General features: G+C 39.1%; 1 protein-coding gene and 1 long non-coding RNA gene across 2 annotated transcripts in view; one reads left to right on the top strand and one right to left on the bottom strand.

The window, feature by feature from the left end:
* LOC137640290 (uncharacterized) overlaps positions 1-26,587 on the bottom strand; it is a 79,133-nt gene that overhangs the window by 46,738 nt on the left and 5,808 nt on the right. The window contains exon 2 of the long non-coding RNA XR_011044325.1: positions 22,617-22,705. This is a non-coding gene — a long non-coding RNA (uncharacterized lncRNA). The remainder of the gene's footprint in view (positions 1-22,616; positions 22,706-26,587) is intronic.
* LOC137639229 (uncharacterized) lies at positions 19,645-20,538 on the top strand. The gene is made up of 2 exons (XM_068371524.1): positions 19,645-19,922; positions 20,100-20,538. Exons 1-2 carry the CDS (start codon positions 19,684-19,686, stop codon positions 20,377-20,379), a joined length of 519 nt encoding a protein of 172 aa, XP_068227625.1. The 5' UTR covers positions 19,645-19,683; the 3' UTR covers positions 20,380-20,538.

Raw genomic sequence — 26,587 nt, 5'->3', positions numbered from 1 at the left:
TCCTTATTGCCTTATTTTTTGTTTGGGTTCCCCAAGGTCCCTCAGTGTGAGGTACCTCGTATATCCACCAGAGAGTTGTTAATGCATCTTCCGGTGTATTTTGCATCTTCCAGTCTTGGATGGTCTGAGAGAGAGAGAGAGAGAGAGAGAGAGAGAGAGAGAGCCTTATCCTTATTGCCTTATTTTTTTTTTGGGTTCCCCAAGGTCCCTCAGTGTGAGGTACCTCGTATATCCACCAGAGAGTTGTTAATGCATCTTCCGGTGTATTTTGCATCTTCCAGTCTTGGATGGTCTGAGAGAGAGAGAGAGAGAGAGAGAGAGAGAGAGCCTTATCCTTATTGCCTTATTTTTTGTTTGGGTTCCCCAAGGTCCCTCAGTGTGAGGTACCTCGTATATCCACCAGAGAGTTGTTAATGCATCTTCCGGTGTATTTTGCATCTTCCAGTCTTGGATGGTCTGAGAGAGAGAGAGAGAGAGAGAGAGAGAGAGAGAGAGAGCCTTATCCTTATTGCCTTATTTTTTGTTTGGGTTCCCCAAGGTCCCTCAGTGTGAGGTACCTCGTATATCCACCAGAGAGTTGTTAATGCATCTTCCGGTGTATTTTGCATCTTCCAGTCTTGGATGGTCTGAGAGAGAGAGAGAGAGAGAGAGAGAGAGAGAGAGAGAGCCTTATCCTTATTGCCTTATTTTTTGTTTGGGTTCCCCAAGGTCCCTCAGTGTGAGGTACCTCGTATATCCACCAGAGAGTTGTTAATGCATCTTCCGGTGTATTTTGCATCTTCCAGTCTTGGATGGTCTGAGAGAGAGAGAGAGAGAGAGAGAGAGAGAGAGAGAGCCTTATCCTTATTGCCTTATTTTTTGTTTGGGTTCCCCAAGGTCCCTCAGTGTGAGGTACCTCGTATATCCACCAGAGAGTTGTTAATGCATCTTCCGGTGTATTTTGCATCTTCCAGTCTTGGATGGTCTGAGAGAGAGAGAGAGAGAGAGAGAGAGAGAGAGAGCCTTATCCTTATTGCCTTATTTTTTGTTTGGGTTCCCCAAGGTCCCTCAGTGTGAGGTACCTCGTATATCCACCAGAGAGTTGTTAATGCATCTTCCGGTGTATTTTGCATCTTCCGGTCTGGGATGCATCTTAGGTATTTGTCGAGCTTATTCTTAAACACATCTACGCTCACTCCTGATATGTTTCTTAGATGATCTGGCAGCGCATTAAATATTTGCTGCATTATCGATGCTGGTGCGAAGTGGATTAATGTCCTGTGCGCCTTCCTTAATTTTCCTAGTATAGTTTTTTGGCACTATTAATCTACCTCGGCTTGCTCTTTCTGATATTTTTAGCTCCATGATGTTTTCAGTAATTCCTTCGATTTGCTTCCATGCTTGTATTATCATGTAGCGTTCTCTTCTCCTTTCTAGACTATAAAGTTTTAAAAATTGCAGCCTTTCCCAGTACTCAAAATCCTTAACTTCTTCTATTCTAGCAGTATAGGACCTTTGTATACTCTCTATTTGTGTCTTTAATCAAAGTCTATTATTATTATTATTACTAGCTAAGCTACGACCCTAGTTGGAAAAACAGGATGCTATATGTCCAAGGGCTCCAACAGGGAAAAACAGCCCAGTGAAGAAAGGAAACAAGGAAATAAAAAAACTAAAAGATAATTAATAACAATTAAATCTAAATATTCTAAGATAATTAACAGCATTCAATTAGATCTATCATATATAAACTATAAAAACTATAAAAAATAAGAGGAAGATAAACAAGAGAGAATAGCGTGCCCGAGTGTACCCTAAAGCAAGAGAACTCTAACCAAAGACAGTGGAAGCCCATGGTACAGAGTCTATACAATAATGTATTTTCTACTGTTTTCTTCCGATCTACAGGGGATAATTATTGTTCTGTATGTTCAGTGGAGTCTTACACTTATTTCTTAAAGGTAACCAAACGTTTTGGCCCAGTAAATAAATAAATAAAAAAAATATATTCGGTATGCACCACAATTCATAGATATGATCCGGGTTACATATCGTATATCACAAAGCAAGCATTTTATATTGTCTAGTGAACAAAGAACACGGAACTACGATAAAAAAAAAAAAAAATCCCTTTTTAGGCTTACGAAATACTACATCTCGTCGGATTCCGGATGTTAGAAACGCTCCCACGGAGCCTCAAACTCCATAAATGTCAGGGGTAAAACCTTAACCCTGGGTACAACCAAGGCCGTCTTTCTACCCCCACTGACCAGGCCCGTTTAGTACAACACGCACGGGTTAGCAATGCCTTAGCTATGCAACCCCGACCTGTGTTTTTTGTGGGTCCTTGTGTCTGGCCTTGGGGAATCCCATATCCAGCCTTAACTAGAATGCGTATGGGGTTCACAAAATCCAAAATACAGCCCAGTGTTTCTTTTTTAAGATATCCTGGGACTGTTAGCCTGGTGTGAACCCCCTAGCTCAGTTTGCAGTCCCTCAAGAATGCCTACAGTACACCTGACGCGTCAAGCGGTGCGCGGTATCCTCAAAGTATTCATCAAAGATAGATACCCGAATCCATCGGCCTCTCATAAAAAACCATAGAAAGAAAATTTCATATCAAGACATCTTACCTATTGGGATGAGGTCAAAGGTCAAGGGAGGGTCAAGGGAAAGAACTAAATAAGTAATCTCCCCTTTCACGAACATCAAGCCTCTATCCGGATAACGTCAGAGGAAGGTCAGGTGGCCAGTCTAGCTGGACAGTGTCCTTGAATCCTTAAACTAAGCAGGATGGTCTTTTATTTCCTTCTAAATTATAATGGTCCTACGTATCCTATTCTACTAATTCAACTTGCCTACGTCCTTTTAATATTAGTCACTATAATGTTTATTCAAATAAAAATATTTTCAAGGCTGCTAACTATGAATATTATTTAAAATTCCATTTCAAATGTTTACAGCATTTTATCCCGTTATGACCATTCTATCATGAAGATAATAATAGTATTTAACTCCTTTCTTCTTTCTAATTTGCATACTTATTATATTCACAGATAATAGATGGACATTAAGAATAATAGAATGGGTCCCTAGAGATTGTAAAAGAAGCAGGGGAAGGAAGAGAAGACGATGGACTGACGACTAAGAAAATTGGCTAGTATAAGCTGGCATAGAATAAAAGAATGGGTACCTAGAGATTGCAAAGGAGGCAGGGGAAGGAAGAGAAGACGATGGACTGACGAACTAGAATAATTTGCTGGTGTAAGCTGGCATGGAGCAACATAATGGGTCCCTTAAGATTGCAAAAGCAAGCAAGGGAAGGAAGGGAAGACGATGGACTGACGACTAAGAAAATTGGCTAGTATAAGCTGGCATAGAATAATAGAATGGGTCCCTAGAGATTGCAAAGGAGGCAGGGGAAGGAAGAGAAGACGATGGACTGACGAACTAAAATAATTTGCTGGTGTAAGCTGGCATGGAGCAACATAATGGGTCCCTTAAGATTGCAAAAGCAAGCAAGGGAAGGAAGGGAAGACGATGGACTGACGACTAAGAAAATTGGCTAGTATAAGCTGGCATAGAATAATAGAATGGGTCCCTAGAGATTGCAAAGGAGGCAGGGGAAGGAAGAGAAGACGATGGACTGACGACTAAGAAAATTGGCTAGTATAAGCTGGCATAGAATAATAGAATGGGTCCCTAGAGATTGCAAAGGAGGCAGGGGAAGAGAGAGAAGACGATGGACTGACGACTAAGAAAATTGGCTAGTATAAGCTGGCATAGAATAATAGAATGGGTCCCTAGAGATTGCAAAGGAGGCAGGGGAAGAGAGAGAAGACGATGGACTGACGACTAAGAAAATTGGCTAGTATAAGCTGGCATAGAATAATAGAATGGGTCCCTAGAGATTGCAAAGGAGGCAGGGGAAGAGAGAGAAGACGATGGACTGACGACAAAGAAAATTGGCTAGTATAAGCTGGCATAGAATAACAGAATGGGTCCCTAGAGATTGCAAAGGAGGCAGGGGAAGAGAGAGAAGACGATGGACTGACGACTAAGAAAATTGGCTAGTATAAGCTGGCATAGAATAATAGAATGGGTCCCTAGAGATTGCAAAGGAGGCAGGGGAAGAGAGAGAAGACGATGGACTGACGACAAAGAAAATTGGCTAGTATAAGCTGGCATAGAATAACAGAATGGGTCCCTAGAGATTGCAAAGGAGGCAGGGGAAGAGAGAGAAGACGATGGACTGACGACTAAGAAAATTGGCTAGTATAAGCTGGCATAGAATAATAGAATGGGTCCCTAGAGATTGCAAAGGAGGCAGGGGAAGAGAGAGAAGACGATGGACTGACGACAAAGAAAATTGGCTAGTATAAGCTGGCATAGAATAACAGAATGGGTCCCTAGAGATTGCAAAGGAGGCAGGGGAAGAGAGAGAAGACGATGGACTGACGACTAAGAAAATTGGCTAGTATAAGCTGGCATAGAATAATAGAATGGGTCCCTAGAGATTGCAAAGGAGGCAGGGGAAGAGAGAGAAGACGATGGACTGACGACAAAGAAAATTGGCTAGTATAAGCTGGCATAGAATAACAGAATGGGTCCCTAGAGATTGCAAAGGAGGCAGGGGAAGAGAGAGAAGACGATGGACTGACGACTAAGAAAATTGGCTAGTATAAGCTGGCATAGCATAACAGAATGGGTCCCTAGAGATTGCATAGGAGGCAGGGGAAGAGAGAGAAGACGATGGACTGACGACTAAGAAAATTGGCTAGTATAAGCTGGCATAGAATAAAAGAATGGGTCCCTAGAGATTGCAAAGGAGGCAGGGGAAGGAAGAGAAGACGATGGACTGACGAACTAGAATAATTTGCTGGTGTAAGCTGGCATGGAGCAACATAATGGGTCCCTTAAGATTGCAAAAGCAAGCAAGGGAAGGAAGGGAAGACGATGGACTGACGACAAAGAAAATTGGCTAGTATAAGCTGGCATAGAATAATAGAATGGGTCCCTAGAGATTGCAAAGGAGGCAGGGGAAAAGAGAGAAGACGATGGACTGACGACAAAGAAAATTGGCTAGTATAAGCTGGCATAGAATAATAGAATGGGTCCCTAGAGATTGCAAAGGAGGCAGGGGAAAAGAGAGAAGACGATGGACTGACGACAAAGAAAATTGGCTAGTATAAGCTGGCATAGAATAATAGAATGGGTCCCTAGAGATTGCAAAGGAGGCAGGGGAAAAGAGAGAAGACGATGGACTGACGACAAAGAAAATTGGCTAGTATAAGCTGGCATAGAATAATAGAATGGGTCCCTGGAGATTGCAAAGGAGGCAGGGGAAGAGAGAGAAGACGATGGACTGACGACAAAGAAAATTGGCTAGTATAAACTGGCATAGCATAACAGAATGGGTCCCTAGAGATTGCAAAGGAGGCAGGGGAAGAGAGAGAAGACGATGGACTGACGACTAAGAAAATTGGCTAGTATAAGCTGGCATAGAATAAGAGAATGGGTCCCTAGAGATTGCAAAGGAGGCAGGGGAAGGAAGAGAAGACGATGGACTGACGAACTAGAATAATTTGCTGGTGTAAGCTGGCATGGAGCAACATAATGGGTCCCTTAAGATTGCAAAAGCAAGCAAGGGAAGGAAGGGAAGACGATGGATTGACGACAAAGAAAATTGGCTAGTATAAGCTGGCATAGAATAATAGAATGGGTCCCTAGAGATTGCAAAGGAGGCAGGGGAAAAGAGAGAAGACGATGGACTGACGACAAAGAAAATTGGCTAGTATAAGCTGGCATAGAATAATAGAATGGGTCCCTAGAGATTGCAAAGGAGGCAGGGGAAGAGAGAGAAGACGATGGACTGACGACAAAGAAAATTGGCTAGTATAAGCTGGCATAGCATAACAGAATGGGTCCCTAGAGATTGCAAAGGAGGCAGGGGAAGAGAGAGAAGACGATGGACTGACGACAAAGAAAATTGGCTAGTATAAGCTGGCATAGCATAACAGAATGGGTCCCTAGAGATTGCAAAGGAGGCAGGGGAAGAGAGAGAAGACGATGGACTGACGACAAAGAAAATTGGCTAGTATAAGCTGGCATAGCATAACAGAATGGGTCCCTAGAGATTGCAAAGGAGGCAGGGGAAGAGAGAGAAGACGATGGACTGACGACAAAGAAAATTGGCTAGTATAAGCTGGCATAGCATAACAGAATGGGTCCCTAGAGATTGCAAAGGAGGCAGGGGAAGAGAGAGAAGACGATGGACTGACGACTAAGAAAATTGGCTAGTATAAGCTGGCATAGAATAATAGAATGGGTCCCTAGAGATTGCAAAGGAGGCAGGGGAAGAGAGAGAAGACGATGGACTGACGACTAAGAAAATTGGCTAGTATAAGCTGGCATAGAATAAAAGAATGGGTCCCTAGAGATTGCAAAGGAGGCAGGGGAAGAGAGAGAAGACGATGGACTGACGACAAAGAAAATTGGCTAGTATAAGCTGGCATAGAATAATAGAATGGGTCCCTAGAGATTGCAAAGGAGGCAGGGGAAGAGAGAGAAGACGATGGACTGACGACTAAGAAAATTGGCTAGTATAAGCTGGCATAGAATAAAAGAATGGGTCCCTAGAGATTGCAAAGGAGGCAGGGGAAGAGAGAGAAGACGATGGACTGACGACAAAGAAAATTGGCTAGTATAAGCTGGCATAGAATAATAGAATGGGTCCCTAGAGATTGCAAAGGAGGCAGGGGAAGAGAGAGAAGACGATGGACTGACGACTAAGAAAATTGGCTAGTATAAGCTGGCATAGAATAATAGAATGGGTCCCTAGAGATTGCAAAGGAGGCAGGGGAAGAGAGAGAAGACGATGGACTGACGACAAAGAAAATTGGCTAGTATAAGCTGGCATAGAATAATAGAATGGGTCCCTAGAGATTGCAAAGGAGGCAGGGGAAGAGAGAGAAGACGATGGACTGACGACTAAGAAAATTGGCTAGTATAAGCTGGCATAGAATAAAAGAATGGGTCCCTAGAGATTGCAAAGGAGGCAGGGGAAGAGAGAGAAGACGATGGACTGACGACAAAGAAAATTGGCTAGTATAAGCTGGCATAGAATAATAGAATGGGTCCCTAGAGATTGCAAAGGAGGCAGGGGAAGAGAGAGAAGACGATGGACTGACGACTAAGAAAATTGGCTAGTATAAGCTGGCATAGAATAAAAGAATGGGTCCCTAGAGATTGCAAAGGAGGCAGGGGAAGAGAGAGAAGACGATGGACTGACGACAAAGAAAATTGGCTAGTATAAGCTGGCATAGAATAATAGAATGGGTCCCTAGAGATTGCAAAGGAGGCAGGGGAAGAGAGAGAAGACGATGGACTGACGACTAAGAAAATTGGCTAGTATAAGCTGGCATAGAATAAAAGAATGGGTCCCTAGAGATTGCAAAGGAGGCAGGGGAAGAGAGAGAAGACGATGGACTGACGACAAAGAAAATTGGCTAGTATAAGCTGGCATAGAATAATAGAATGGGTCCCTAGAGATTGCAAAGGAGGCAGGGGAAGAGAGAGAAGACGATGGACTGACGACTAAGAAAATTGGCTAGTATAAGCTGGCATAGAATAAAAGAATGGGTCCCTAGAGATTGCAAAGGAGGCAGGGGAAGAGAGAGAAGACGATGGACTGACGACAAAGAAAATTGGCTAGTATAAGCTGGCATAGAATAATAGAATGGGTCCCTAGAGATTGCAAAGGAGGCAGGGGAAGAGAGAGAAGACGATGGACTGACGACTAAGAAAATTGGCTAGTATAAGCTGGCATAGAATAAAAGAATGGGTCCCTAGAGATTGCAAAGGAGGCAGGGGAAGAGAGAGAAGACGATGGACTGACGACAAAGAAAATTGGCTAGTATAAGCTGGCATAGAATAATAGAATGGGTCCCTAGAGATTGCAAAGGAGGCAGGGGAAGAGAGAGAAGACGATGGACTGACGACTAAGAAAATTGGCTAGTATAAGCTGGCATAGAATAATAGAATGGGTCCCTAGAGATTGCAAAGGAGGCAGGGGAAGAGAGAGAAGACGATGGACTGACGACAAAGAAAATTGGCTAGTATAAGCTGGCATAGAATAATAGAATGGGTCCCTAGAGATTGCAAAGGAGGCAGGGGAAGAGAGAGAAGACGATGGACTGACGAACTAGAATAATTTGCTGGTGTAAGCTGGCATGGAGCAACATAATGGGTCCCTTAAGATTGCAAAAGCAAGCAAGGGAAGGAAGGGAAGACGATGGACTGACGACAAAGAAAATTGGCTAGTATAAGCTGGCATAGCATAACAGAATGGGTCCCTAGAGATTGCAAAGGAGGCAGGGGAAGAGAGAGAAGACGATGGACTGACGAACTAGAATAATTTGCTGGTGTAAGCTGGCATGGAGCAACATAATGGGTCCCTTAAGATTGCAAAAGCAAGCAAGGGAAGGAAGGGAAGACGATGGACTGACGACAAAGAAAATTGGCTAGTATAAGCTGGCATAGAATAATAGAATGGGTCCCTAGAGATTGCAAAGGAGGCAGGGGAAAAGAGAGAAGACGATGGACTGACGACAAAGAAAATTGGCTAGTATAAGCTGGCATAGAATAATAGAATGGGTCCCTAGAGATTGCAAAGGAGGCAGGGGAAGAGAGAGAAGACGATGGACTGACGACAAAGAAAATTGGCTAGTATAAGCTGGCATAGAATAATAGAATGGGTCCCTAGAGATTGCAAAGGAGGCAGGGGAAGAGAGAGAAGACGATGGACTGACGACTAAGAAAATTGGCTAGTATAAGCTGGCATAGAATAATAGAATGGGTCCCTAGAGATTGCAAAGGAGGCAGGGGAAGAGAGAGAAGACGATGGACTGACGACTAAGAAAATTGGCTAGTATAAGCTGGCATAGAATAATAGAATGGGTCCCTAGAGATTGCAAAGGAGGCAGGGGAAGAGAGAGAAGACGATGGACTGACGAACTAGAATAATTTGCTGGTGTAAGCTGGCATGGAGCAACATAATGGGTCCCTTAAGATTGCAAAAGCAAGCAAGGGAAGGAAGGGAAGACGATGGACTGACGACTAAGAAAATTGGCTAGTATAAGCTGGCATAGAATAAAAGAATGGGTCCCTAGAGATTGCAAAGGAGGCAGGGGAAGAGAGAGAAGACGATGGACTGACGACAAATAAAATTGGCTAGTATAAGCTGGCATAGAATAATAGAATGGGTCCCTAGAGATTGCAAAGGAGGCAGGGGAAGAGAGAGAAGACGATGGACTGACGACTAAGAAAATTGGCTAGTATAAGCTGGCATAGAATAAAAGAATGGGTCCCTAGAGATTGCAAAGGAGGCAGGGGAAGAGAGAGAAGACGATGGACTGACGACAAAGAAAATTGGCTAGTATAAGCTGGCATAGAATAATAGAATGGGTCCCTAGAGATTGCAAAGGAGGCAGGGGAAGAGAGAGAAGACGATGGACTGACGACTAAGAAAATTGGCTAGTATAAGCTGGCATAGAATAATAGAATGGGTCCCTAGAGATTGCAAAGGAGGCAGGGGAAGAGAGAGAAGACGATGGACTGACGACAAAGAAAATTGGCTAGTATAAGCTGGCATAGAATAATAGAATGGGTCCCTAGAGATTGCAAAGGAGGCAGGGGAAGAGAGAGAAGACGATGGACTGACGACAAAGAAAATTGGCTAGTATAAGCTGGCATAGAATAATAGAATGGGTCCCTAGAGATTGCAAAGGAGGCAGGGGAAGAGAGAGAAGACGATGGACTGACGACTAAGAAAATTGGCTAGTATAAGCTGGCATAGAATAACAGAATGGGTCCCTAGAGATTGCAAAGGAGGCAGGGGAAGAGAGAGAAGACGATGGACTGACGACAAAGAAAATTGGCTAGTATAAGCTGGCATAGAATAATAGAATGGGTCCCTAGAGATTGCAAAGGAGGCAGGGGAAGAGAGAGAAGACGATGGACTGACGACTAAGAAAATTGGCTAGTATAAGCTGGCATAGAATAATAGAATGGGTCCCTAGAGATTGCAAAGGAGGCAGGGGAAGAGAGAGAAGACGATGGACTGACGACTAAGAAAATTGGCTAGTATAAGCTGGCATAGAATAAAAGAATGGGTCCCTAGAGATTGCAAAGGAGGCAGGGGAAGAGAGAGAAGACGATGGACTGACGACAAAGAAAATTGGCTAGTATAAGCTGGCATAGAATAATAGAATGGGTCCCTAGAGATTGCAAAGGAGGCAGGGGAAGAGAGAGAAGACGATGGACTGACGACTAAGAAAATTGGCTAGTATAAGCTGGCATAGAATAAAAGAATGGGTCCCTAGAGATTGCAAAGGAGGCAGGGGAAGAGAGAGAAGACGATGGACTGACGACAAAGAAAATTGGCTAGTATAAGCTGGCATAGAATAATAGAATGGGTCCCTAGAGATTGCAAAGGAGGCAGGGGAAGAGAGAGAAGACGATGGACTGACGACTAAGAAAATTGGCTAGTATAAGCTGGCATAGAATAAAAGAATGGGTCCCTAGAGATTGCAAAGGAGGCAGGGGAAGAGAGAGAAGACGATGGACTGACGACAAAGAAAATTGGCTAGTATAAGCTGGCATAGAATAATAGAATGGGTCCCTAGAGATTGCAAAGGAGGCAGGGGAAGAGAGAGAAGACGATGGACTGACGACTAAGAAAATTGGCTAGTATAAGCTGGCATAGAATAAAAGAATGGGTCCCTAGAGATTGCAAAGGAGGCAGGGGAAGAGAGAGAAGACGATGGACTGACGACAAAGAAAATTGGCTAGTATAAGCTGGCATAGAATAATAGAATGGGTCCCTAGAGATTGCAAAGGAGGCAGGGGAAGAGAGAGAAGACGATGGACTGACGACTAAGAAAATTGGCTAGTATAAGCTGGCATAGAATAAAAGAATGGGTCCCTAGAGATTGCAAAGGAGGCAGGGGAAGAGAGAGAAGACGATGGACTGACGACAAAGAAAATTGGCTAGTATAAGCTGGCATAGAATAATAGAATGGGTCCCTAGAGATTGCAAAGGAGGCAGGGGAAGAGAGAGAAGACGATGGACTGACGACTAAGAAAATTGGCTAGTATAAGCTGGCATAGAATAAAAGAATGGGTCCCTAGAGATTGCAAAGGAGGCAGGGGAAGAGAGAGAAGACGATGGACTGACGACTAAGAAAATTGGCTAGTATAAGCTGGCATAGAATAATAGAATGGGTCCCTAGAGATTGCAAAGGAGGCAGGGGAAGAGAGAGAAGACGATGGACTGACGACTAAGAAAATTGGCTAGTATAAGCTGGCATAGAATAATAGAATGGGTCCCTAGAGATTGCAAAGGAGGCAGGGGAAGAGAGAGAAGACGATGGACTGACGAACTAGAATAATTTGCTGGTGTAAGCTGGCATGGAGCAACATAATGGGTCCCTTAAGATTGCAAAAGCAAGCAAGGGAAGGAAGGGAAGACGATGGACTGACGACTAAGAAAATTGGCTAGTATAAGCTGGCATAGAATAATAGAATGGGTCCCTAGAGATTGCAAAGGAGGCAGGGGAAAAGAGAGAAGACGATGGACTGACGACAAAGAAAATTGGCTAGTATAAGCTGGCATAGAATAATAGAATGGGTCCCTAGAGATTGCAAAGGAGGCAGGGGAAAAGAGAGAAGACGATGGACTGACGACAAAGAAAATTGGCTAGTATAAGCTGGCATAGAATAATAGAATGGGTCCCTAGAGATTGCAAAGGAGGCAGGGGAAAAGAGAGAAGACGATGGACTGACGACAAAGAAAATTGGCTAGTATAAGCTGGCATAGAATAATAGAATGGGTCCCTAGAGATTGCAAAGGAGGCAGGGGAAAAGAGAGAAGACGATGGACTGACGACTAAGAAAATTGGCTAGTATAAGCTGGCATAGAATAATAGAATGGGTCCCTAGAGATTGCAAAGGAGGCAGGGGAAGAGAGAGAAGACGATGGACTGACGACTAAGAAAATTGGCTAGTATAAGCTGGCATAGAATAATAGAATGGGTCCCTAGAGATTGCAAAGGAGGCAGGGGAAAAGAGAGAAGACGATGGACTGACGACAAAGAAAATTGGCTAGTATAAGCTGGCATAGAATAATAGAATGGGTCCCTAGAGATTGCAAAGGAGGCAGGGGAAAAGAGAGAAGACGATGGACTGACGACTAAGAAAATTGGCTAGTATAAGCTGGCATAGAATAATAGAATGGGTCCCTAGAGATTGCAAAGGAGGCAGGGGAAGAGAGAGAAGACGATGGACTGACGACTAAGAAAATTGGCTAGTATAAGCTGGCATAGAATAATAGAATGGGTCCCTAGAGATTGCAAAGGAGGCAGGGGAAAAGAGAGAAGACGATGGACTGACGACAAAGAAAATTGGCTAGTATAAGCTGGCATAGAATAATAGAATGGGTCCCTAGAGATTGCAAAGGAGGCAGGGGAAAAGAGAGAAGACGATGGACTGACGACAAAGAAAATTGGCTAGTATAAGCTGGCATAGAATAATAGAATGGGTCCCTAGAGATTGCAAAGGAGGCAGGGGAAAAGAGAGAAGACGATGGACTGACGACAAAGAAAATTGGCTAGTATAAGCTGGCATAGAATAATAGAATGGGTCCCTAGAGATTGCAAAGGAGGCAGGGGAAAAGAGAGAAGACGATGGACTGACGACAAAGAAAATTGGCTAGTATAAGCTGGCATAGCATAACAGAATGGGTCCCTAGAGATTGCAAAGGAGGCAGGGGAAGAGAGAGAAGACGACGGACTGACGACAAAGAAAATTGGCTAGTATAAGCTGGCATAGCATAACAGAATGGGTCCCTAGAGATTGCAAAGGAGGCAGGGGAAGAGAGAGAAGACGACGGACTGACGACAAAGAAAATTGGCTAGTATAAGCTGGCATAGCATAACAGAATGGGTCCCTAGAGATTGCAAAGGAGGCAGGGGAAGAGAGAGAAGACGATGGACTGACGACAAAGAAAATTGGCTAGTATAAGCTGGCATAGCATAACAGAATGGGTCCCTAGAGATTGCAAAGGAGGCAGGGGAAAAGAGAGAAGACGATGGACTGACGACAAAGAAAATTGGCTAGTATAAGCTGGCATAGCATAACAGAATGGGTCCCTAGAGATTGCAAAGGAGGCAGGGGAAGAGAGAGAAGACGACGGACTGACGACTAAGAAAATTGGCTAGTATAAGCTGGCATAGAATAATAGAATGGGTCCCTAGAGATTGCAAAGGAGGCAGGGGAAGAGAGAGAAGACGATGGACTGACGACTAAGAAAATTGGCTAGTATAAGCTGGCATAGAATAATAGAATGGGTCCCTAGAGATTGCAAAGGAGGCAGGGGAAGAGAGAGAAGACGATGGACTGACGACTAAGAAAATTGGCTAGTATAAGCTGGCATAGCATAACAGAATGGGTCCCTAGAGATTGCAAAGGAGGCAGGGGAAGAGAGAGAAGACGATGGACTGACGAACTAGAATAATTTGCTGGTGTAAGCTGGCATAGAGTAACAATGTGTCCCTTAAGATTGCAAAAGCAAGCAAGGGAAGGAAGGGAAGACGATGGACTGACGAACTAGAACAATTTTCTGGTGTAAGCTGGCATGGAGCAACATAATGGGTCCCTTAAGATTGCAAAAGCAAGCAAGGGAAGGAAGGGAAGACGATGGACTGACGAACTAGAACAATTTGCTGGTGTAAGCTGGCATGGAGTAACATAATGTGTCCCTTAAGATTGCAAAAGCAAGCAAGGGAAGGAAGGGAAGACGATGGACTAACGAACTAGAATAATTTGCTGGTGTAAGCTGGCATGGAGCAACATAATGGGTCCCTTAAGATTACAAAAGCAAGCAAGGGAAGGAAGGGAAGACGATGGACTGACGAACTAGAACAATTTGCTGGTGTAAGCTGGCATAGAGTAACAATGTGTCCCTTAAGATTGCAAAAGCAAGCAAGGGAAGGAAGGGAAGACGATGGACTGACGAACTAGAACAATTTGCTGGTGTAAGCTGGCATGGAGCAACATAATGGGTCCCTTAAGATTGCAAAAGCAAGCAAGGGAAGAAAGGGAAGACGATGGACTGACGACTAAGAAAATTGGCTAGTATAAGCTGGCATAGAATAATAGAATGGGTCCCTAGAGATTGCAAAGGAGGCAGGGGAAGGAAGAGAAGACGATGGACTGACGAACTAGAATAATTTGCTGGTGTAAGCTGGCATAGAATAACAGAATGGGTCCCTTAAGATTGCAAAAGCAAGCAAGGGAAGGAAGGGAAGACAATGGACTGACGAACTATAAAATTTCTGGTCTAAGCTGGCATAGAAACACCATAAACAGACGCGAGTGGAAGGACATGTCTGAGGCATTTGCTCCGCAGTGGACTAGTTACAGCTGATGATGATGATGATGATCATGATGATCATGATGATCATGATGACCATATTTACATTGGATAATCTTGACACCCAAAACTTGTTCTTCTTAGTAAGATTAAAATTGCATCATACTAACACGCAGCACACGTTTGGGTCCTAGAAAAGATAACGTATGCGAGTACTCACCTTGTTGCCCATACGTATAAGCATATATATAAGAAAATTCCCGGCCTTAGACACAGAACTATAAGTTGGCTTCGCTGAAACCAGATCCGCTCAGACTTCACTGCAAAGCTGGATTCCTCATTACCCTTCAAACGAGAGACAAGGTAAGTGGAATGCATACTACTACCACGAGGGTCTTGCAGATACGGCTCGAGGTTTAAATCTTCTACTCTTTGGTGATTTTGTTTCAGTAAAGGAAGTATGCAATCGAAATGCACGCAATACGACTGATTAACTTGAGAGAGAGAGAGAGAGAGAGAGAGAGAGAGAGAGAGAGAGAGAGAGAGAGAGAGAGAGAGAGAGAGAGAGAGAGAGAGAGAGAGAGAGTATGACAAATTAATTTGAAAAGTGTTCTCTGACAGAGAGAGAGAGAGAGAGAGAGAGAGAGAGAGAGAGAGAGAGAGAGAGAGAGAGAGAGAGAGAGAGAGAGAATATGACAAATTAATTTGAAAAGAGTTCTCTGAGAGAGAGAGAGAGAGAGAGAGAGAGAGAGAGAGAGAGAGAGAGAGAGAGAGAGAGAGAGAGAATATGACAAATTAATTTGAAAAGAGTTCTCTGAGAGAGAGAGAGAGAGAGAGAGAGAGAGAGAGAGAGAGAGAGAGAGAGAGAGAGAGAGAGAGAGAGAGAATATGACAAATTAATTTGAAAAGAGTTCTCTGAGAGAGAGAGAGAGAGAGAGAGAGAGAGAGAGAGAGAGAGAGAGAGAGAGAGAGAGAGAGACGTAAATCATGTTAAAAATATAACATCCAATTCAGAGTGCAATGTTTAAAGGTTCACATTCATGTATTAAGCCGTATCATTTGCAAATATAAAGTTGAAAAAAATAATTCTTTTTTTCAATATAGCTAATCTTATGCAGCGATTTACTTTCCTCTGAATTATTCTGCTTCGTTGGAGCAAATGCTTTTTTTGTTGACTAGGCGGACATGAGTCTTTTTATAGTTTATTTATGACATATTTGTTTTTGATGTTGTTAATAGTTTATATATGACATGTCTGTTTTGACGTTGTTACTTATTTTAGAATGATTTATTGTTAATTTTTCTCTTCATTTATTTATTTCCTTATTTCCTTTCCTCACTGGGCTATTTTTCCCTGTTGGAGCCCCTGGGCTTATAGCATCTTGCTTTTCCAACTAGGGTTGTAGCTTGGATAGTAATAATAATAATAATAATAATAATAATAATAATAATAATAATAATAGGGGAGCCCCTGGGCTTATAGCATCTTGCTTTTCCAACTAGGGTTGTAGCTTGGATAATAATAATAATAATAATAATAATAATAATAATAATAATAATAATAATAATAGGGGAGCCCCTGGGCTTATAGCATCTTGCTTTTCCAACTAGGGTTGTAGCTTGGATAATAATAATAATAATAATAATAATAATAATAATAATAATAATAATAATAATAATAATAGTTCTCCTCCTGTTAAACAATCGTTTAAGCACCGAAAATCTCTTTCCAATTCTTCTTGGTCATATGTCCAAAATGCTTTATTCCTCATTTAACAATTTTTTTTTCCCCATTTCTGTATGGAGTAAGCACAGTTGCCTTCTTTTTGGAGGATTTCGCTTTGGCTTTGGGGTAGACCTTATTATAGTCCCGATCGGGTGACCTGCCTGACCAAGGTTAAAAGAATACCTTTTAACCCAGTGCCTGACCAAGTTCTATAGAATACGAGGTCTTCTCACGCGCAGATTAGTGAGGATATGGGGGTTTGGGGAGAGATAATCCGTGACGTCAGCAAAGCCAATACGTCCAAGTCTCCCTTGTCAACATTCATACAATATAGGGTTTTTTGTTAATTTCTTTGTAATTAATAACAAATTAAGAGACACTTTGTTATCATAGCAAAATAAAATTACTCACAGTGGAAACAGTTCTGTATTTTGTGCATAAAAAATCATCTAATTACATTTATTTAAAAGAATAAAGGAATAATATATGAAACCTTAATTTTCACATTTCCACCACTTCCATGATAAACATGGTTATGCTTGTCTTAAATCTTTCGTCTTACAAGTGAATAATTAAGAAACCAACTCCAACATTTTACTTACAGCTTTCCGAGATGAGCTAATGTTTCTATTCAGAATTCGAATCCTAAAAAAAATACGACAACGCACAAAATACCTAATAACTTCCTGAAGTAATAAAATGTGCTAATGAAGTTATTACGTTTCCCCTTGATTTCAAAGATTTTTCGCCATGAAAACAAAGAAACATTTTTTTCCGTTGTTTTTAGATTTTCGAAAAATTCTTCGTTGGGTTTCATCAGTTTTCTGTCATCCCTACTTAAAGCACGAATCCACGTAGACCTATTATCCCCTTTAGTTGCTCTATTGCCTAAAATTCATACTGAGGAAACGTCCGAGCTATAAACCCTCCCACATATTGTAATCCTCCTTCTTCCATGGCATCTTCTAATAAACCTTCCTCATCTTCCAGATTAGCATCAATGCAATTTTCATATTCATTTTCTAGCAAGCAAAACAACATAGTAGACAAGCTTAATTCTTTCTGAAGATAATTTTCTTCATTTTCAATTACTGTATTTTCCTTGGAAAGAAAATGAGCAAATTCGTTTGAAGATTGCATTCACACCTTCACAAGTTTGAATATTAGATTTGGAACCTAAAAGAGTTGCTTCCTTTCCTAATAGATGGGCTCTGAGCGGGTGTTTAAATGCAACAGGAGAGGGATGCTGATGACATGCACCCTTCTGACGTATGCAACCAAAGAAGTGTTCTAATCCATCTTGATTTAATCTGTTTGTCTAATAATTCGTACATCAAATTCCTTTCGTAGACATCCGCTTCAAAGTGCCGGCTAGATATCAGTGCATTCTCAACATTTATGTGATCTCCCCGTTTGCGGAGGTGCACCCATTTTTTCCTAGTTTCACTGTCCTTTGGAACTGAATGAAATATAAGATCTGAATTTTTCGTCCAGAGAAGCATCCAAACACAGCACAGTTATAGTGCATATTGGTAATTGAATATTGTTGTTAAAATTCACACAACCACTTTCCAAGAATTAGATCCACAACCAAGGACAATTCCTCGACCTGTTTACTTTGTTTAACTGTTGGTAGCACCCGTCCGTTTGGAGGTGGTGACGTCACAATATCCACCTGCGCAGAAATGTCAATTTTAGGACCAGCGATGAGACCTCGTATTCTATAGACCTTGTGCCTGACATTGCTTAGACCCAGGAGCAGTTAGGTTGACAGTTCGAGACGTGTGATGTGTCTTTTATGTTTTAATAATAATAATAATAATAATAATAATAATGATAATGAAAATGATAATGATAATAATAATAATAATAATGAAAATGATAATGATAATAATAATAATAATATTAATAATAATTTTAAAATTACTACTACTAATAATAATAAGAATAATAATAATAATAATAATAATAATAATAATAATAATAATTTTAATAATAATAAGAATAATAATAATAATAATAATAATAATAATAATAATAATAAAAATAATAAGAATGATAATAATAATAATAATAATAATAATAATAATAATAATAATAATAATCATTTTAAAATTACTACTACTAATAATAATAACAATAATAATAATATTAAAAAAAATAATAATAGAAATAATAATAATAATAACAAAAATAATAATAGAAATAATAATAATAATAACAAAAATAATAATAATTTTAATAATAATAATAATAATAAGAATAATAATAATAATAATAACCGTCGATTACATACATAATCATGAGGTGTCCACACGGATAGCAAAGTGTCCGCTATGTCATCTGGAAATATCATGTCTCCTGAAATGTAAATTCTTTGTTTGAAAGAACACGATGAGAGAAAGGACGCTTCCCTAATTGACACCCATTGTCACTTTAAGTGTGTCTAAACCATCTCTCATTCTTATAACCAGTCCTTACATTAAACATGCATGTTCTTAAACTACTATCCAGTCAATAAACTTCTCTTAAGAACCACCATAAAGTCTCAAACCGAATACGAGATCTGGTGTAGTTCTATCTTTCCTGTGTCCATGTTCTTCTCCTAACTGATGGTCAATGATAAGTCTTGCTCTTTTTTTTCTCTAAAATTTTCTCGCAAAGTTTTCCTGCATGGCATATAAAAGTCCCTCGGGCACACTGTTCTGTCTGATTTCTCTTCCTCATGTTTTGTTGGTGTTTTTGTAGTTTACATAGGAGACATTTATTTTAATATTATTCTTAAAATATTTATTTTTTCCTTGTTTCCTTTCCTTACTGGGCTATTTTCCCTTTGGAGCCCCTGGGCTTATAACATTCTACTTTTCCAACTAGGGTTGTAGCTTAGCAATTAATAATAATAATAATAATAATAATAATAATAATAATAATAATAATAATATGCTTCTATAATTTTCACATCTGCTCAAGTCCCCCTTGCCTTTATAAAATTGTACAGAAATATGTCTCCTCCAGTCTTCTGTAATACTACTCTACAGTCAAAATGTGAGAATTGGGCCATACAGTGTCCTCTTTGCCAAGTCCCTTCCTTCTTTGAACAATTGAACTGGTATATTATTGTACCCTGGGCCGTTTCCATTTTTCTTCTCCTTCAAGGTACTGTCACTCTTGATATGTGTTCAAATCCTCTCTATTTTCTCTATCGATATGAAAGATATATTCTTTATTGTCTTCTTCAAAAACTATATTAAGCAGGGTGATGAAATAGCTGGTCCACTTTATACTGGGCTCTCTGGTTTTGCCAATTACATTTTCAAAGTCATCCTTTATTGTTTAGTTTTATCCTTTCTATATGATTCTGCCACTGAAAATATTTTCTTTTTGTTTTTCTTTAGATCCTCCATTAATTCACCTCATAAAACGTATGTTTACATGTGTTTTTATAATTACTCTTAACAAAACTGCCGCCACTGAAAAACTTTTCTTTTCTATTCGCAGTTTTCTTCACTGAAAAAAAAAAAAAAAAAACATTCACCAAGACAGGACCATGAGTGGTTTCAAAATCCCTTCCGACGATCCTCTTCCTTCTTCTTTCAAACAGACTCAAGAAGTAAACCCCCGAAGGGAAAACCCTGAAACTGAGGAGCCTCCATCATCTTTCCCAGAGTGTGGGGATCAGAATCAAGAACTGGACCAAAACAAGAATATTGAAAGGGTGACCCCAATCTCTTTGCCAGAGCCCCAGATAGCCTCTGGAAGCCCAGGTCATCCAATTAGTGCCACAAGGTCAGTACAACACCAGTTTAATCCAAACACATCTCTATTGCAAATGATGACCAAGATGTATCTTAATTTCCCTCGAAGCCAGGTCACGTCTGATATTTCTCACGAACTTGGTCACAGCAACGAGATGGTAGGAGACGCACGGGTCGTTACTAATGACAATCTTTCTCTTCCTACTAGACCAGAAATGTTTACAAGACCAAGCTCCGGCAGGAAGACTGCAAAGAAAAAGACGAAAATCTACCAATGGCCAAAACAGAAGGATCCTTTAAAAGAGAAGCGTCGTGTTAAGGCTTTAATAGCTTATAAACATCGGCAAGAAAAAAAGAAGCGGGAAATTGAACTAGCTCAACAGGAAAAGAACATAAAGGCTGAGATAGACAACCTTAAAACAGAGAAACTCGAACTATCGGAGAAAGTAGAATATTTATTGGACTTGCACTCGCAACCAATTATATAATTGAGAGAAATGGTTGTATACTTCACGAATCTTTCAGGTACAGTATTTTGTCATCCACTTGGTCACAGTGAAGCTTCTGCCAAAGAAAAACTGCAGAAAAGTGATTAGCAAATTCTAACTCTGATTTCACAATGAATGATTGAAAAACACCAAGACCCACTGTAGGGCAGAGAATAATAATAATAATAATAATAATTATTATTATTATTATTATTATTATTATTATTATTATTATTATTATTATTTCATCATTTCTATTATTATTACAATCTAAGCTATAACCCTATTTGGAAAAGCAAGATGCTACAAACCCAAGGGCTCCAACAGGGAAAAATAGCCTAGTGAGGTAAGGAAACAAGTAAATAAATAAACAAAAAGAGAAGTAATAAACAATCAAAATTAAATATTTTAAGAACAGTAACAACATTAAATAAGATCTTTAATATATATATATATATATATATATATATATATATATATATAAACTATAATAACTTAAAAAATCAAGAAAAATAGGATAGAACAGTGTGACCGAGTGTACCCTGAAGCAAGAGAACTCTAATCCAAGACAGTGGTGGGCCATGGTACAGAGGTTTAGGCACTACCCAAGTCTAGAGAACAATGGTTTGATTTTGGAGTGTCCTTCTAAAGACTAATTACTGCAGGTGTACAAAGTATCAGGTGTTCAATGTAATCTATAATGAAATAAGGATATAATTGCAGCATTATTATACAAATGGCATTAAGAAAGACCAAGCTAAAGACAAATAAAAATTACAAATTCATAAAAAAAAATATAGAGACTTTATGAACATAAAAAACAAGGCTGATCAACATGTTAATGGAGAAAAATCAACCTAGTTTTATATGTGAAATTCATAAATTATTTAAGACTTTTATATTCAAGTACAAAAGTTCGTCTATGTGGTTATGGTTTTCCTTCTCTAAAAGTCTGAAATCGACTGTTTTTAGACTTTTGGATTTTAATTTCATGTTGACTGTTTTTAGACTTTTGAATTTTAATTTCATGTTGACTGTTTTTAGACTTTTGAATTTTAATTTCATGTTGACTGTTTTTAGACTTTTGAATTTTAATTTCATGTTGACTGTTTTTAGACTTTTGAATTTTATTTTCATGTTGACTGTTTTTAGACTTTTGAATTTTAATTTCATGTTGACTGTTTTTAGACTTTTGAATTTTAATTTCATGTTGACTGTTTTTAGACTTTTGAATTTTAATTTCATGTTGACTGTTTTTAGACTTTTGAATTTTAATTTCATGTTGACTGTTTTTAGACTTTTGAATTTTAATTTCATGTTGACTGTTTTTAGACTTTTGAATTTTAATTTCATGTTAAGTCACGATAAAGGTTTACTCTTGATTTTTCACAGTAATAATTATATGTGATTTGCACACTCACACGCGATTATTTCTTTACTATAAACCATTGACTTGCCTAGTCTTTAAATAATACTAACTCTAATTGATTCTCTGTTATCTGTTCTTGATATGTTGATATGTATTTTTCGAATAAAAATCTCCGTAACTTTAGTTTTGAAGTATTCCTCTCCCACACGTGTTAATGACTCTCTTACAGATAAGGCAACACTGCACCCTTCAAACTGTTTCAGCTAATAACTGATGCTATTCGTCAGGGCACTCTAACAAAATAAAATTAAAAACATCAAATACTTAATATGAAAATTTAAAGACATTCTCCACAAAAACTCAGGAAAATGCTACTGGAGACATCTGGAATCCTAATACAGCTTCAAAACTCCAACTGGAGTAACAAGAACTTTGGGCATGTCCCCATAAATCTTGATGAAGTCACTGGCAGCAGCAGGGTGACAGATTGGGTTTAATGCGACAGACAAGCTGTCTCTTTGGCTTCTACTCCTGATGACTGGCGATTGATCTTACTGGAATTAGTATGGACCGGCGAGGGTCACTTTCCTTAGTTAGGTAAGCATTACGCATCACAAGGAACTGGCTATCTTTTGATGAATCTAGCTAATGAATCCTTTATGGATTTAGTCAGTCAATGGAAAGAGAAGATGACAAAATAGCCCCCAGTCATGGTTATATAGGGGTGCTAATTATCTCCAAGAGTACGTTACCAATAGGCAATGGTGCTCTACTAAAAACACCAAACCAATTATTAATCTTTTAAAATGTGTATCTAAATATGAGGAAAGACAAAGATATTCGAAAGGTGTTGGTGTCTACGACTTACCTCGTTCGGAACGACATGAGCACATAACCGAGTGTGATGAAATCGATGAAATTATTGACGAATACAGTAATGTATTTCAATTCCATCCTCTGAAAAGACATGAAAAATACATTAGGTATATATTACCTATATAACAGTTTCTTAGAAGGGCATTTTGCAAAACTAACGATGCCCTGCTTTGTGGTTAGCAGTTTTTAAATGGCAATAATGTTAATAAAACAGAATTGGTAATTTGGTAATTTGGTTAATTCATGGCAAAAGTTATAAATTACCAGGTCTGTATTACTACTACTACTACTACTACTACTACTACTACTACTACTATCATTATTATTATTATCAGTAGTATTTTATTATTATTATTATTATTACAAGCTAAGCTACAACTCTAGTTGGAAAAAGCCCAAGGGTTCCAGCAGGGAAAAATGGAAATAAATAAGCTACAAGAGAAGTAATGAACCATAAAAATAAAATATTTCAAGAACAGTAACATTAAAACAGATCTTTCATATATAAACTATAAAAAACTTATATCAGCCTGTTCAACATAAAAACTTAAAGAGTATTGAACGGTAAACGGATTGTAATGTGTACACAAGATATATAAGAGATTGTTTCATTAAAAATTCAATTAGCTTAAAAGTAAATTTCACATTTAGTTTCAGAATATTATATTCCTCTTAATTACGGTTAAATATTTGCATATACTTAGCTTTAAGAATCGTTAATACTTGATTAATTAGCAGGTAAAAATTGATATGAACAGCAATATATATTTTTCATGATATTTTATTTAATACTTCAATTTATCTCTTACTTGCAAGTCGGTTGTACCAACCGTGTGTCACACGATCGTTCATAGTTCATTTTGTGTATATATTGCTTGAATCTTCGCTCTTCCCTCACACTAAAAAGAACCTGAATAAACATGTCTGTTTTTCTCACCGGTAACGGTGTCAATTTTAAACATGAAATTTCCTGTTGCCTTGAGCTTTTAAGTATATAAAGGAGAGTGTTCTATAATAAACTCACTCAGTTGCTTTCATCCTGCCTTTGAGTAAACAAAATATGGATGAATAAAATTCGCAGCAGACAACAATAAAATAGAAATACGATATGCCAATGAAGAGGTATTGGTGATTACAGGGGTACAGTAAATCTAGATCTAACCTACGGTACTACATTGGATCCTTCTCGCTGGTTACGGTTCACTTTCACTGGCCTATTCTTTACATATTTTCTCTGTCCTCATACACTTGCCAACACTTAGATTACCAAACAACTCTTCTTCGCTCAAGAGGTTAACTACTGTTCAGTGGCTACTTTCCCCTTGTTAAGGATAGAAGAGACTCTTTAACTATGGTAAGCAGCTCTTCTAGGAGGGCACTCCAAAATCAAACCCTTTTTTTCTAAGCTTGGGTAGTGCCATAGTCTCTGTACCATGGTCTGTCACTGTCTTGAGGTAGAGTTCTCTTGCTTGAAGTTACACTAGGGCACACTATTCTATCTTATTACTCTTCCTCTTGTTTTGTTAAAGTTTTTATAGTTTGTATAGGAAATATTTATTTTAATGTTGTTACTGTTCTTAAAATATCTTATTTTACCTTTTTTCCTTTCCTCACTCGGCTATTTTCCCTGTTGGAGCCCCTGGGCTTATAGCATCCTGCTTTTCCAACTAGGGTTGTAGCCAAGTAAGTAATAATAATAATAATAATAATAATAATAATAATAATGATAATAATGATAATGGTGATGATCATATAATAATAATAATAATAATAATAATAATAATAATAATATTAATAATAATAATAATAATAATAATACACTTCATTACACAGTATGCACTGCCTCTTAAGAGATCGATACTTTTTTTACTACCATTGTCCTATTTGACCCATCGGGATACATAAAACCCTAATCTAATCTATGTATGTATGTATCTACTGTAGGTTCTATATATGCAGCCCCAAGACTGTACAACAAGCTCCCACTAGACATCCGAAAGACGGAAGATATCAAAGGCTTTCTAAAAAAGAAACGGAAGACTTTCTTGTTTCCTAAATGCTTCAATAATGATTTGACAATTAATATGTAGTAAGCTGTGTGATACTCTTAATGCCTAAGACTATACACGACACACAGATCTTAGAGGTCCTTAGGGTTTCCTTGCGTATACGGCAGTTCTACCAATCTAGAAGCCGCCCCCCCCCCCTCTCTCTCTCTCTCTCTCTCTCTCTCTCTCTCTCTCTCTCTCTCTCTCTCTCTCTCTCTCTCTCTCTCTCATATGTTATAGTAACCCACAATCAGACGACTCACTGCTGGGTAATGAAATAGAAAGTGTGGACCAGGAGCAAGATCTCGGTATCATTATCAGCAAGGATTTTAAGTTCACCAAACAGAGCATAAAAGCTGAAAAGAAAGCGTAGAAGCTAATAGGCTACGGTACATAAGGAGACAATTCAAATACATAAACAAAGACATTGTACTATAACTGTACACATCACTATTAAGACCCCATCTAGAATCCGAAGTCAAATTCTGGGCTTCAAGAATTCAGAAGGATATAGATAGACTGGAAGCAGTACAAGCTAGGGCCACCAAACTAGTTCCAAAACTAAGGCAATTTGGATATAGACGGAGGATGGAACGTTTGAACTTATTTGATCTACAAACTCGACGACTAAGGGGACAGTTAATAGAGGCATTCAAAATTCTTAATGGAATAACAAATGTAGATTACAACAATCTATTCACGCTTAGCACAAATCAGTCCAGAGGTAACAGATACAAACTAAAATTGAAAAGATACAACACCACCCAATGTGGTAATTTCTCTACATACAAAATAGCAACTACTTAGAATAGACTCCCCGCGAATTTCGTAAACAGTAACACAGTAAACGAGTTCAAGAATAAGTTAGACAAGATCATAGGAACTCTGTAAAGGCTTAAACTAAATCACTACCAAAGAGCAAATGGAGTCTCCGCGGATGGACTGAAAAGTCTTTGAGACATCCAAAATCCTTGTAACTCTCTCTCTCTCTCTCTCTCTCTCTCTCTCTCTCTCTCTCTCTCTCTCTCTCTCTCTCTCTCTCTCTCTCTCTCTCTCTCTCTCTCTCATTCTGAAAAATAAACCTGACAAATAACTTATATCCATTTTGGATTAAATACTTGACATGGATACCCCTCTTTGAATTTTCCTCACTTGAAGGGTAAGCAATACTCAGTCACAAGTGTTTCCCACCTCACTTGAATTTTGTAAAAATGTAATACAAACAACAGGCTTCAACTCTCACATGCATTTATCAGTATTACTTTACAATACGCCTCTACAGATACTTGTGAATTTTCATTAACACCGTACTGTTTAATGAGAGCTTATAGCATCCTGCTTTCCCAACTAGGGTTGTAGCTTAGCAAATAATAATAATAACAAATAACAATGAATAATAACAATAAATAATAAATAATAAATAATAAAAAAATAAAAATAATAATAAAAATAACAACAACAACAACAATAATAATAATAATAATAATAAAATCCATTTCACATAATTTACGAAACCCGGTCTAAAGGTTTAAATGCCACTCATGACTGGCAGAGGCAAAGAACAGTGCCAATACCACAGCAGGACAATGCCCTAGAGACTGGCCATATATCCATTTGGTGGGCGCCCAAGCTCCCTCTCCACCCAAGCTATGACCAGGGAGGGCCAGACAATGGCTGCTGAGGATTCAGTAGGTAGACCTATAGGCTCCATCAAAACTCCTATTCTTAGTTCACAAGGATGGAGATGGTTGTAGACACTACATGAAACTATCATGTTTGAAAGGGACTCAATTTCCCGCCCAACAGAACGCCAAGCAGGGAGGTTTCCATTTAAACATCTATCAAAATCTTCTACATGATTGATTTTAAAATTAACTACTAGACTGACCAATCATTAATATCCTGTATTATTTGT

The sequence above is a fragment of the Palaemon carinicauda genome, chromosome 4, assembly GCF_036898095.1.
Source record: "Palaemon carinicauda isolate YSFRI2023 chromosome 4, ASM3689809v2, whole genome shotgun sequence".
NCBI classification, from domain to species: Eukaryota; Metazoa; Arthropoda; class Malacostraca; order Decapoda; family Palaemonidae; genus Palaemon; species Palaemon carinicauda.
Note: the sequence above shows the minus strand (reverse complement) of the source record. Positions and strands in the feature narration are given on the sequence as shown.